Raw genomic sequence first — 14,552 nt, 5'->3', positions numbered from 1 at the left:
TTATTCTTGTTTTTATTTGTTTAACTATGTCGTGGTTTTTCTCCTTTTATATTTAAAACAGTGTTCTTACGTTTAATCCATGTATTTAAGACCAACAAGCTATTTCAAGACTTTTATGTTTTCACATGAACAATACACGATAAGTGTAACACCTACTTTTATATGGAGTAAAATATGCATACACACATATGGATATCATTTTCATATTTTGATGTAGACAGTCTAGGTTTTTCCAGCTTTTTAAAATTTTCGTTCGTATTTTATTGGAATATGAATGCATGCATTAATTTTCACGGTTTATAAATCTAGACCAATATCCTTACCTGGGGGTATACTACGAAGGGCACAGGAAGGGGCAGTACGATTCATGCTGAATAAAATATTCTTACAATCGATGAAGGTTTGTTTCTATATAAGCTATTTAAAAATGAATGCAACTATGCACAGATTACACATTTCTACTTCAAGCTTGAGTTCAACTAGCACTGGGTCAGTGATGACAACCTAATTTTAAGATATTCATGAAAAGTTTTCTAACATACCTGAAGTTGTTATTCCGAATCTAACAATGAAATCAAATAATTTAAGATTGAATTTGTTAATCTGTGCTCGTATTTAAGTTATTTAGCCAACTAGGTGGGGAAAATTATCTTTGATCTCACAAGCTCTTCTGATTTCTGTTGTTTCTGAATCGTTCAAATATAAATGAAAGCAACCATAAAACAAATTTTCAGAACAGGGCACACCGCAACGGCTTGATCCAAATATATCAATTTGTCACGATGTATGCAAAATTTTTGATTATGAAAAATGTCTGAGACTTTTGGATATTAACACAAAAATGACCTAAATTTAACCCATAATACTGTACTGTAGAGTTGTCAGCCCTTGTAACACAGGAAAACGAAATTTACACACCAACAAATCAACTTGTTTTCTTGAATGTTAAAGACCTTTACTTCACATTATCTAAGGGAAAGGCAGACCATTGGTCTTGTCCCTCTTGCTAAAAGAATTGTGCCTAAACTTCTGTAACAACGACAGCATTTCATTCACTAACAGTTCCATATGATCCTAATAACATTTTCACAGTTTTATTTCTCATAAGGAAAGTTGGTTTAGTTTGCAGTTCTACTATATTGTGCAAAATTGACAAGCGCATCCCACGATTTTGAAAAAATAAAATAAATAAAAAAAAAAAATAGAGCAAGGATATTGGGATCGAAACCTTGGTTGCTGAGAAATGAAATTCGGTACTTTCATCAATGATCCTCTCAGTGTGTAGACATCCATCCTTTGGAATATGGAGTCTGGGCTATAGACGGCCAGACAACTTCAAACAAAACCCAGCGCGTTGGCAACAAAGCCAAGATAAACTTAGAAAGTGAAATAACTTTGAATACCTCCATACAAAATCATTATTGCAATTTGTAAGAGAATACGTAACTTAGAACGACTGCCTTTCTTAACTTGGGCAAAGTCTATGCACTGAAAATCGTTGTATCACGGAATATATCTTCCTACGGTTCAGAGAACGGCATCTATTTCATATAAACAAAACTGTCTACAGTTGAAAGATATGACATGAACACATCACATCCTACTTAATCTCACCACGAGAAACTCAAAGTATCATATTACCTTCTAGGTCGATATGTCCAAATTTGGATTTTCCTTTTCATTTTACCGTAATTTTAAAAAGAGTAGAAAGTAAAATAGAGAGAATTACAAGGACAGACTCGACATATAAAGAGTGGATATGGCCTTACACCAACAAGGAAAGTTTGCCAATCTGATAATCTTTGAACGAACTACATACGAAACTGCACTCCTTTAAATGAAGGTTCTGGAACCTGAAACTTTTCTTTCTTTCTTTACATTTAACGTCCCACAATTATGTACCGAGACTAAGGAAGACGGTGATGATGAAATAAATTATAATCGTGGAATTACGAAAATGAGAGGAAAGAGAAGAACTGTGAAAGGAAACCACGTCCACGCTGTCTGTCAACCACAAAGCCCACTTTGGCGTGAGCTCTGATATTATTTTATTACAGGCAATCTTTCGAAATCCAATATTAAAATGCATGAGTATAGACATGCTATCGTTGCTAAAGACTATTTTAAACCATCTATTAATCTCCATAGTTTCACAATTAAGCTTTGAAGGTATTAGAGCAATCAAACGGAGAGTATAGCCAAAAGAGAAGAATGTTTCCTTACACTACGCACAGAATAGAGAGAGTTGCTAGCAAAGCTTCATCTATATGGTAGGTAAGAATAGTACATACACTACAGAGGAGTAACCGCCTGTTCTCTTACTGTTTCGACTATTCATAGTTTTAAGAAAATTTGAAAAATAAAGCTTTCCTACCGGTGTGCCCATTTGAAAACGTTCTGAATGAAATGTCACTAATCCTGATATAGTTCTATATGTGCTTTCTCTCCGCGAGATCTGGGGTTCGATTTCTAATGTGCACGCGCTTCTTCTTCTTCTTATTATTATTATTATATTTTAGCTTACACAGCTATCTTTCAATACCCTATGCCCACGTTCCGACTCAAAAACTGTGAATCGCAGACTTAGACAAATATAGCGTTCTTAGATGTAAATAACACTACAAACCTTATTGTGTTTCACAATACTTTCTAAGTCGTGTTGAAATTTCAGTTTTTTCAACAAACAAACAAACAAAAACAAAAAAGTATGTGAAAAGCTTACTTTGAATGACTCTTAATAAACGCAACTCACTTAGCTGAATTGTATCAAACTGCTATGAAAATTAAAATTATTACACCGTGTGAAAAGGTTTCAGTAACAAAACTAAAAATAATAGATACGCAGAATTTTCATTCAGCATATTTTTTTCAAATGCATTTATTTAGTTTTAAGTCCAATGATTAACCGCATAGACTAATTGCGACAGTGTCCTACCAAGGAACGAAACCTATACCACTTCCAGAGGCAAGAGTATCAGTTATATACATGTATGTTTAAGTCGTAGCGTGTGCGCCTTTGGCGTGGGAGACCCGGGTTCGATTCCTGGCGTAAGCTTGTGTGGTTCGAATTATACGTTAATGAGTAGGTCCACGTCTCACATAGCTTCGCTGCTGAAAGGGACATTGAACTCAAAATTATCATCATGAATGTGCGTGGTTCAAGGGAAACAAAAGCTTTATGCTAATATCTGTGTCCTAACGCATGACAACGACACAAGCAAATCAAAACTAACGAAAACAGGGTCTGAGTTTGAGTCATAATGCAAAACCGAGATTATGCGAAATAGGACCTAAAATTAACGCAGATTACGAACTACGACTGAAGCAGATCAACATGCAAAATCAATCCTTACAGTATAAGCTGTTCTCTATCAATCTCGTTTAGTTGAGTTAATTTTGAGTTTAACGTCTCTTTTTGCAGTCTTCAAGGAAATTGGATTAAACGATCGCGTCACCAATGAAAACATGGTGGTGTGTAAGAGAAAATAGGGATATCTAGCAAACCGTTACAAAGTGTTTCTCTACTAACAAGGACTAAAAACTATCTGATGAGTAGGCAGAAGTATCAATGAAGAAAGCAAAAGGTTCACCGCAACAGAAACAGAGCTGAGAGATTCTATTTCTGTGCTATCCCAATCTAATCATCACTCACTTCTTTACGATTGAATTTTATATCCTCCGATCATACTTTCGGCCTAAATACAAGCTTTTCAACAGCTAAAGGTCACAAGAATTTCCCCACTCTAATGGTGCACCTCGCTCACCTGAAATGTCTTGATTTAATTTTGCATTACACTCCGTGGCAAGTAGATAATGTAGAGTTCCATGTTATATAACTTGATTCATTCATTCATCCGTTTGTTTGTTACTTTTCGCACTATGCAGTTCTCTTAAAATTTTCGAAAACCAACAGCCGTGCGAAATAACGGCCCCACACTTTCTTATCCAAACAACAGTCAAAACACTCTCACACTCTTATAAATTTTCACTTCTAATTTTTTGGATGTTAGTCGAGAAGACGAAAATGTCTATGGAAAAGACACCTCGGTATTTCAATTCAAAAAAGTGAACATTTTGGTTGGACTTAAAGGTCTCCAATATTATCCCAATAATTTTCTCCTCCTTTTTAAAAACAATTCACTAAAAACACACAATATACGAATGTTTCAAAGTACGTTTGTTAACAATTACAAAATGTTATTAAACGAATATTTATTTTCATCATTCATATAGTGCACAAACGTGAGTGTCACTGGTCCTGGTTTCGATTCCCATTGGATGAGATGAGGACTGAACGCACTACAATGATTCGAATTCCATCTTAAACTATATGTTGTCTCGACAAGGATTCTCACAAATTACGTCAATACAACTTGTGTCCTGTCGGGAATCTCTAGCGCACTCATGCTTTATGTAAGACATTTGTACTTTTGGATATTACACGTTATGTTTCTTTATACGCCGCTTCCGCAGTTCTATGTACATTTGTTTTGTGCCTATTCCAGATCATAATTTCTTTTTTTCCTTTCTCCCATTTTCACACGCCCTTAACCTCGACAGGAAGCAGTTTCCAACATTTTGTCACATGCACTTTTGTCCTTGGTTTTCAATGTGTAATCACTTTTCAAGTGTTGTAACCGTGCATTAACACCCTGTATATTTTATGTATATACAGGGTGTTTCAGAACAACACCGACAACGTTTAGGAAGTGATTCCTGACGCCAAGGTAAGACAAAAAATATAGACCATCCTGGGTGCACGAATGCTTCCTTTCGGAGTTATAGGCTGCCGAAAACATGAAAAATTGAACTTTAAATTTCCATAGTTCCAAAGCTATGGAACCTGTCGTAGTCGGATCACGACTTCACTTAGGAACTAGTATGCCCTATCCAAAAATACATGTTTCAGAATCCTAGGGGACTCATGAAGCAATTTTTATAGAGGGAGTTTGGCTACAGTCATATAATTTGAAGAACTGTCCAACTGCCTCTATAAAAATCTTTGCGGAAGTACCGCAGGATTCTGAAACATGTATTTTTGGATAGGCACGTACTAGTTCCTAAGTGAAGTCTTGACCCAACTACGGTAGGTCCCATAGTTTTGGAGCTATGGACCTTTAAAGTTCATTTTTTCATGTTTTCGGCAGCCTATAACTCCGAAAGGAAGCATTTCTGCACCCAGGATGGTCTATACTTTTTGTCTTATCTTGGTGTCAGGAATCACCTCACAAACGTTGTCGGTGTTGCTTTTGAAACACCCTGTATATATATATATATATATATATATATATATATATATATATATATATATATATATATATATATATATATATAGAGAGAGAGAGAGAGAGAGAGAGAGTTGTAAGATGGGATGGCAAAAAAAATCCTTTAAAAAACTTATTTATGCAATCTCTTAAGCAATGAGAACAAATGTCTCCCCTATATACAAATCTTATCTTTTGCCGCCTGATTCTTTCACTTTGTTTATCTTTTGTTGAATGCTTCCATTGTTCGCTAGCACTTTGTACTCTGCAATAAAATTCTGCTCGTTCCGACATTGCATTTTCAACAGATTCCACCATTTGCGCTTGTTTATATTCTGGTATCCAAATATACACACTTTTCCTTCAATGACATACATCGTCATAATTGTGGATATACTAGAAGCTTAGAAAAAAGCCGCTGTTTTATAAGCGAAAGGCAATAAACAGAAGTTGCTGCAACGAAGATTCAACGCAATGCAGCTGCTAGAATTAAAATACAACTAAACTGTTGTCTTTACACCTACAGTGCTTTAGATAGCTAGCATTTTCAACACAAAAATCATTAGAGAAGTATAAACATATACTCTATGCATATATCTTGATCTCAACACGTATATGATTCTAACAATGCTGCTAAATATAAATCCAGTTAAACCAATCAACTTGGCACCCAAGCACAATGTACTAATAATTTAGAGCCTGCTATTTTCCTCAGACCAGGGTTGTTGGAATTTTCCGCAGCCCAAAAATACCCAGCGTTTATTTTTTATTTTTTTTTTTTGGAGGGGGGAAGACAAGGAGGGACAAAATCTACATAAAAACAATACTCCCGCAAAATATATATATATAGTTGAAAACTTAAAATGATAGCCTTAATGTGATTATAATTACTTTCTTCAATCATGAAGAAATACATATCTCAATAGGCATCTAGTTTGGGAATTGGCTTACAATATATATTTATAAAGAGATTTTCATTAGAGAATACGATTAAAAAATACTTTTGGAAACCATGCACAATGAATTTTGTTTGCGCTCGATCAAATTTGCTGAAACTGCGTTTAAGTGTAATCTGGAACAAAAGGCAATACGACTACATTCTTTGTTTTTGTAGTACATACTTGCGTATTAATACAAATAAATAATAAAATATCTTCCTCCATGTGTCAGTTAAATACAAAATCGAAACGATTCAGTTAAAAAGGGAAATTAATACAAATATATTTCTATTTTATCAACACTACACTTGGATAGTGTTGACCTTGAGGTACTATCGCAGTATTTGCATGGGGTCTTTTGAAGAAAACTAACGGAATCTTCAGTTAGGAGGACCGGCCCAGGGATTTATATCTCTAAGTGCAGTAGGATATTTTATTCTTATTGTATACTAGCTGGAATGCCTTTCTTCGAACAGGTAGAATAGGTTTCTGGACGGAATTTGAACACCTTCTTCCGCTTAGAATACGCATTTCAATGAAAAGGCAATGACAAAAATCCGTAAGATAACTTATTTTTGGCATGTTTGAACTCACTACCCATTTAGGATACGCCCTTTAATCACGGTGACATAATAAGAATCCACCATGAGATAGGTATTATGTTTCAAAATTAATTTCAAATGAGTCAGCCGCTTTCCCGTGATGCAATCACAAAGAACCGATAAAAATACAACTCTTCATTCCCATGCCAATGCAGGTTGGAGCTGACACTTACACGGCATTGATCGTGTTACTATTCATCTCAGCGACCCTGAAAACTATGGACTGGACATTAAAATGAGTTATTTTTGATTACTTGTACATCTCCTGCTTCCTACCCCATCCCTCATCCCTTCTCACTCAACATACCGATAGACAATGACCTTGGACTTAGATGACATTGGAAGTGTCGCTATTAATCTTAGTGACCCCGAAAACTGTGTATTCAACACTAATATCGATAGTTTTCGATTATTTTTTCATGTCACATCGTCAGGGTGAGAGGGATGCCTTACACGGCTTCGGGGATGTCACTATTCATCTCAGTGACTCCGAAAACTTGGACTTGACATTGATACCGGTCGTTTCCGATTACTTTTACATATCTCCCCCTTCTATCCCCTCCCCTCATCTCTTCTCACCACTCATACTGATAGATGATTGGATTTGAAAGACATCGGGTGTGTCACTATCAATTTCAGCCACTTCGAAAACTGTAAATTCGAAACTAATATCGGCCCGTTTCGGTTATTTAGTACGTCACCGCCCTCCATATCCCGGGTGTCTTATCCTCACAATATATTTTTCCAGATTATAAGTCGTATGTGTAAAGTTTCATTGTAAGTCTTGTGTTCAAACATATATACAGTAGTGTAACGCAAAAATGTCGCCCCCCCCCCTTCCGCATGATAATTTTGGGTTCCCCTTGCCATGTCCATTAACTTTCTACTATATTATGTCCCTGTAGAAGACAATGGTTATAAATCAATGGAATATAATAAAATTATAATTAAAATTAATACTCACCGAAAAAAAGGCAAAAAATTTTTTTCACTTAACCTTCGAGTGCTGAGATGATTTTTTAAACTGATGTTGCTAGAATGGATGGATTTTCACCCAGAGCATATTTTTATTTTCTAAAGTAAATAATGTTGATCAGGGAAATGGATGGTATTCAGCTCACGTTTTGTAGCCTATGGTTCTTGGCACTTGCTTCGCAGTGAGCCCCCAAACCCTGCGGGCTTCTCAGTTATGCCACTGCATATATAATACATATATTTTATATATACCCATATAAAAGATTACATAGAATTCACTAAATCTTTGATACTCTACAAAATTCTCTATTTCCTTCTTTCTAGAAATCGAAAGATAAGTGAATACCAGTGGTGCAAATTGTGTCCCACAAAATGCGTATGGGGCTTCATGGATTCCCTGTGTGCGACTTGGGAATTAAGGAACTGCATAATGCTTAACTGTTATTTTACGGAGGAATCTGGCTTTAAATGTACGTACAAAATTTAATAAAACCACTGTTTTCTCTACATCTCGGGTTTTTCACAACCCTGTCTAAGACACGTAACTTGACCACCTAATTTTTCAAACTGCGTTACATTCCATCTATTTAGGCTTAAGATTCCAATGACAAATTTAACTCTTCTGTAAATTGATCACTTGACTTTTTCGATTGTACATGTGATCAAATGTTATCCTCCTTTCCGTAGCCCCAACTTGCGGAACGATTTTGGATATTCTATATGAAGAGGTAAATGTGAAGGAAGTTTTTGAAGAAGTCAGGTGTAAGAATTTTTTTAAACAAACAAATTTAATGTACACGAAGAGAAATATTAATATTTCTTCTTAATTTTTGTGATAAGTTCTTGTAGATGGCATTCATTTCACACTTGTATTTCGAGAATTCACTGTTCCTTCAACTGGCTGATTGTTATGATTACTAATGGAAGCTATAGGGTGCATATTATAAGGAATACCTTTGGCACCTTTACATTATTGTGTTTTGTTGCTTATGCAGTAATGAACATGAATGTTTCAAACCACATGGGGATAACATTCGGGATCATTTACTCTTTTAAGCTGGAACCTATTATTTGCATTATCTGAGTTTCCTTTTGGTATTATTCTGTAAAGAAGACACCACATAGTATTCAGAAAAACACTTAATTGGATCGCTATTAATACATTCTTAGCTTAATTTGTATCTGTCCACCAACAAGCTGAGGACGACAAAAGTTCATAATTAACGGTTTTTGTATTTTCAATTGTGGATCCTTGAATCCAGTGTAATCATACAACGTATATACAACCACTATTTCATACGGATTTTTCTTGGTTGACTCTTGTTTCCTTCACAAAGTATTTTATCTAGAATACTAAAGTTCATGTACGTATTTCTTCTTACATAGCATCTTAGATCCCATGTTAGCCTATACATCCGTATCTCAAACAGCTTCTTTCTCTGTCTTTTCCTCACTTACATTGGATCGACATTTCTGATGGGTCTTCCCCATAAAATCATAATTTCACATTTCCTTCTTGATCTACGTCTCTTCCCATCAACTGCCATTGCCATCACCCTTCTGACCACATAGTTGCCACGTTCTTCTCATTAGATGACCATACAGTGCAGTCTTCTTTCTCAGATCTTCCGAGATACGTCACCCAAGGCTTTAGAGATATCTTGGAAGATCCAAGGGAAAAAAACTGCAGTGCATTGCCATCTAATGACAACAACAACCAAGGCTATTCCCCTTTCTCTCTCATTGACTCTACCGGTATATCTTGTTGTTATCCCACACATACATTGCAGCATTCTCGTCTCGGTAATATTCAATCTCTTCTTCTGTGCATTCTTTATTGGCCATATTTCCGGTCCGTGTATCATCATTGGCCTAATCACTGTTTTGTAAGTTATTCCTTTATTCTTTATCGTGATACTACGGTCACACAAAAAGCCACGTACTTTCTTCCAATTTCGTCATTCCTCTTGCACTGTGTGTTATTTCCACGTCCAAATCGCCATTCTTTGCAACAGACGACTCTAAATATTTAATATTTTTTCACTTCACTCAATTATTATACTTGTATTTTACTTCCCCGTTTCCTTCTTCACTGCTCTCGAGAGTGTTTACTTTCTATTAATTTTTAGGCCTCTATTTTCTCGAGACTTCCTCCAACTTTCGGTATTAAAACAAGGGGCGCTAAATTTCAAAATGATTTCGGTATTAATAGTGGCTTTTAGTTACCAGTTCCATAAAAAATACACAGTTTCTTCCAACAGGTTTTGCAAACAGCTTTGGAATAAATGTACTACTTTCTTAAGTTTTAGGTATTGTACATAGAATTACTTCTCTATGCGAAGGAAAATTGTGCTCACATTAGTTCACCTATTCTTAGGATATTGACAAGAAATCCCATACAGAGAAGGGTATATAAAGACTTGTTCAAAAATACTGCCCATCCAGCTTGTTTTATAAGACCATATTTTGTGAACCATACGTAGGAATCTCAATTGGCCAAGAAAATCCAAATTTGCCTGATTTAACTTCATGTAAGTGAGAATGCAGACCTTTTCAATAAGAGGTGGGTGGCCAGGTTTTTGAACAAGACTGTACCTCAGGCATAATCATATTTAGATATTTCTGGGCATTTCCGACATTATAGCCTGAAGCCCACCATTTATGAGGGATGACGTAAGCGGAAGGGAGGGGGAGAAAGAAGTGGTATGAGACTTCTCTATGTTAGTTATCACCCCGGCATCTGCCTTGTATGAATGACGAAAACCCAGAAAAACATCACTCCGGATGACAAGGTCGCAGAAACTGTTCCACTTTTTCGACCGAGTGTACCCACCACAAATCGAACTCAGGACCGCTCACACTAAAGTAAAAGCATTAGCAATCTATTAATAGAGTCTACTTAATGAACTTGTATTTCATGTAATCAAAGTAGTTAGTACAAGTTTAACTGGAATTCGCGTTAAAGCAATGAGACTCTTTTATTTCTAAAATATGACTGACCAAGGAGAGCTCATATGAAGTGTACTTACTCGCACAGCCAAAATCGGTATTGTCTTATCATCCTTCGTGATCGCGTATCGTGAGCTTTCTTCAGTATCATCACGAATCCATAATGGGATCCAAAAGTCTACCATTTCTTAAGAATACAGGCTCGTCAAAAATATTGTATTTCTTTACATGGAAACAGTTTTAGACTCTTGCTTGGAGAAGAAATCAAAACTTAGTGAGGAAGCAAGCTAAGTTGTTTCTTTAGAATGAAACAAATATCATATTAACTTACGAGTAGAATTGAAAGGGTAAAATCGATACTATACATAAAACTTCTTCTTCTTTTGGAAATACCTAACTTGACCCCCTATTTGAAGAGCCTAAAATTTTCCGTATGATATGTACTCATATCTGTGTATCTTGGCCCTTGAAGTTCGCCGCGTGCTAGGAACTATATTCCGGTGCTCCTTATATTAAATTCGCTATGGTACCTTGGACATTTAAAATTACACTTGTGAAGTATGCACATACTGGCTTTCAAACGATCCACACTAACTATGAAATACGTGCGTTCTTATTGCATCAAAACCTACAGAAGTATATTCCTACAATATTCTAATGTTCCTCAAAATGTCAAGGACAAATATAGCTTAATGCGAAGCGAAATCTACTCCCCTTCCCTAATCTCTCCAAACAACTTGTTGAAAAGCATACAAAGCAGATTGGTGCCTGTTCGTCGTGCTTCTATTAAATTTTTGTAATCATATGAAATCCACATGTCATTAAAAAACTACAAAACACTAGAGTCATGTTATCCTATTTATGAGTTCTCTAAGTCTGCTGAATTGAATGAAAATATTTGCAGCGGGTCACTACAAAATGTTATTTCCGAATCTATTGACTTTGATCGAAGAGTATACAAAATAAAGAATTTATCTTAGTGTTAGTATGCTGAATTTATTCATAAAGTGTGTATTTAAAAACTATAGTCTAGAAACGTCTGGTTAATTTGTCCTCCGAAAAAGAAATCTGTTAGTTTGCTACAATACTGATTTCTTGTTCAATACTTTTGTAATGATAAAAACTGACAAATACTCATGACGCGGTGATCTCTATTATTTTTTAAAAAAATATTGCAGCTACAGAGTAAACAATCTTAATCTGAATAATTAATTCCAACCTCACCTATATTTCTTCCAAACCATCTAGTCATTTCAATAGTACAAATGCAACACGCATTTCTGTTTATTGAAAAATCCTAAATATTCTCTTTACGCATGTAATTCGGCTGTGTTCTAACTGCAGTTTTCACGGTTTTCAACGGTGAATATATTTGTTAAAAGAAAACTTTGCCCAACGTACTTACCATAACTGAGTTTGTTTGATAATTGAAGCACTTACCTGCGTGATAAATAAATCCATTTTCCATTAACAATTACACACTGCACTTCATTAAACAGCATTAACAGATCTTAAAAACATTATATATGGTATCTACTTTGGAGAGCGAACAATCAACATTCAAATAACGATTGTAATCAGTGTGTTTACCTACACTAAATGACTGATCCATCAAAAAGGTGTTTCATCCCCTTTCCCTCCAATTCTAATGTCAACTTTGTTATACCTTGATATTTAGCATTCCTTGTTAGTACACATCAACCCATAATTTAATGAGAATTCAAATTATCTATATAATAACTATAAATCTAAAACGTAACTCCTGAACCAAAATTGAGAACGCTGATAATTCTAGTACAAGGAAGCTTCTTTTCGTCAAAAAATGGAGGACAGTCCGCTGAGCTGCATATGTTTTAAAACTACAAGCGCATGTTGCTATACAGTTTCTATTAAAGACGCTTGGCACAAGATTTCTTGGACGATGTCAAAATGCAGCTTGCATTGTTCTAAGACCCTCTTACGATAGTTATTTTACCTATTTCATTACTAGAACTAAGCCCTGGCTTTACTGCTAAACAGATGCTATGATCGACCAAATGATACATGTTCAAACTAGGAGCTATGTGGTCAGAACAGCAGCAACTTCTGGTTTTCTACTACTTCATTCGCATAGCTCTACTCTCTTAAGATACTGATCAATAACGAAACTTCCGTTCTCCCAATGGGTCACCCAAGGGTTCCCATTGGGTTCATGGAACCGTATATTTTTAAAGCACTTTTACTTTGGCCCGAACTGATGTCCTTTGCCGAATGTTTGCTTCCCAAAGAGTTCATAATTTATATTACCTACCTTATCTTTCTGAGGCGCCTCTTTCTCTCGCTTTTTCTCAACTTCTTCTTTCTTCCTCAATCTCAGTCTACTGGTTCTGTCATCGATCTTCTCGACTGGCTTCTTTTTCGGAGGGCTTACCACGTCTGCCTTTTTGCTTCCTGTCTGCTGCAATGGCTTCTCCGGAGACTTGGATGCTTTGGATGGCGTTGGCAGTGTGGCTGCAGGAGTTGCTGCTGCTGTTGGCTCCTTCTTTGGAGTTGCATTGGGAGTAGATTCTGCAGACTTTTCTTTTTCCTTTTCCACCTTCTCTTTCTCCTTTTCAGGGGACTTCACTAGCGGCTTCGTCTCTTTTACTGTTTTCTTTGGAGATTCTTTCGGAGAAGGTTCCTTCTCCTTTTCTTTCTCTGGCTTCGTCACTTTCAAAGCAGCGATTTTCAACTTCAAACCACCCTAAACAAATGTAAAAGCCTCATTGTCATACTTTCCTTTGAATGACACCACATATTACAATAACACATAGCTAAAAATTAAATAAAAATAAAAGGCACGTGTATGATTGTTTATAACTCGCTGAAGGCACAATATAAAGACACGTACCTTTCAAGCCTTGAACAGCTAGTCGGAGGAGTGTGACAGAGAAAAAAAGTACTGTTATGTGTCACAATGATTTTGAATATTTTCATAGAAGAACCTATGCACAAAAGTCGGTGTAGAATTTTAAGAGAATGAAAAGAATACACTTAAAAGGGTGGTTATGGGGTAACACGCCTATGCCTTTTAGACTAAAGCAGACAGTGGTTATGGTGTAACACGCCTATGCCTTTTAGACTAAAGCAGACAGATGATTAATAAATGTGAAATATGATATTATGGAAGAAATGGTGGAATGAGACTGGATGAGGAAACTGAAGACACCAAGTACACGGTGATACACAAATAGCGTCGCTCTTGGTATATCGTAGAATTTGCACCTGTAGATATGGTGTGACTTGAAACCGGCGTTCACCATGCTGTCCACCACGAACACATTTAGTCGGAGATCAAACCACAAACTCTTTCTACCAGATAATGATCTACAGCAAGCAAAAAATCTCTATAAAGAAATATGGGTAGAAACGATAGTTGAAGAATGGTAAATTGATGATGAGCAGAAATAATTAATATGTAATGTGAAATAATGAAAATCAAGACAATGGTAAAAGATACATATAAGTATATAAAGGAGATAAAAGCAATGAAAATGGATTACAATAACTATAACCATACTTCTTTCTCTCTTTTAGTATTCGTATGGAGAATAGTCCGCTGTATGCGAGATAATCTTTTATGATAGCTGATGAACATGCAAATTGCACTGAACTGAAGTACCGGTGTGGGGTGGAGTCTACGAAAAGAGACCATCCTTTATCATCTGTGTTACATAAAGACAATACACATAAATTTGTTCTTTTCTTCCTCCTTCTTTACCTCCACCAAGGCTTGAAAGCTAGGTTTATTCTTATACAACCTTAAATGTCGTACCTTTACGTAACAGTCATGCAATATTTTTTGA

The 14,552-nt window shown here is 35.9% G+C and overlaps 1 protein-coding gene across 5 annotated transcripts in view; it reads right to left on the bottom strand.

Annotated features, from left to right (window-relative positions):
- Window positions 1-14,552, bottom strand: part of ash1 (histone-lysine N-methyltransferase ash1) — a 261,636-nt gene that overhangs the window by 204,350 nt on the left and 42,734 nt on the right. For all 5 annotated transcript variants that reach the window (XM_081733560.1, XM_081733563.1, XM_081733564.1 and 2 more), the window contains exon 8: window positions 13,019-13,450. In XM_081733560.1, coding sequence (XP_081589686.1) covers window positions 13,019-13,450 — 432 coding nt within the window. The remainder of the gene's footprint in view (window positions 1-13,018; window positions 13,451-14,552) is intronic.

This window comes from Thermobia domestica, chromosome 12 (assembly GCF_964235325.1).
Source record: "Thermobia domestica chromosome 12, izTheDome1.hap1.1, whole genome shotgun sequence".
Classification (NCBI taxonomy): domain Eukaryota; kingdom Metazoa; phylum Arthropoda; class Insecta; order Zygentoma; family Lepismatidae; genus Thermobia; species Thermobia domestica.
The sequence above is the reverse complement of the archived record's forward strand: the minus strand, read 5'-3'. Positions and strand labels throughout refer to the sequence as shown.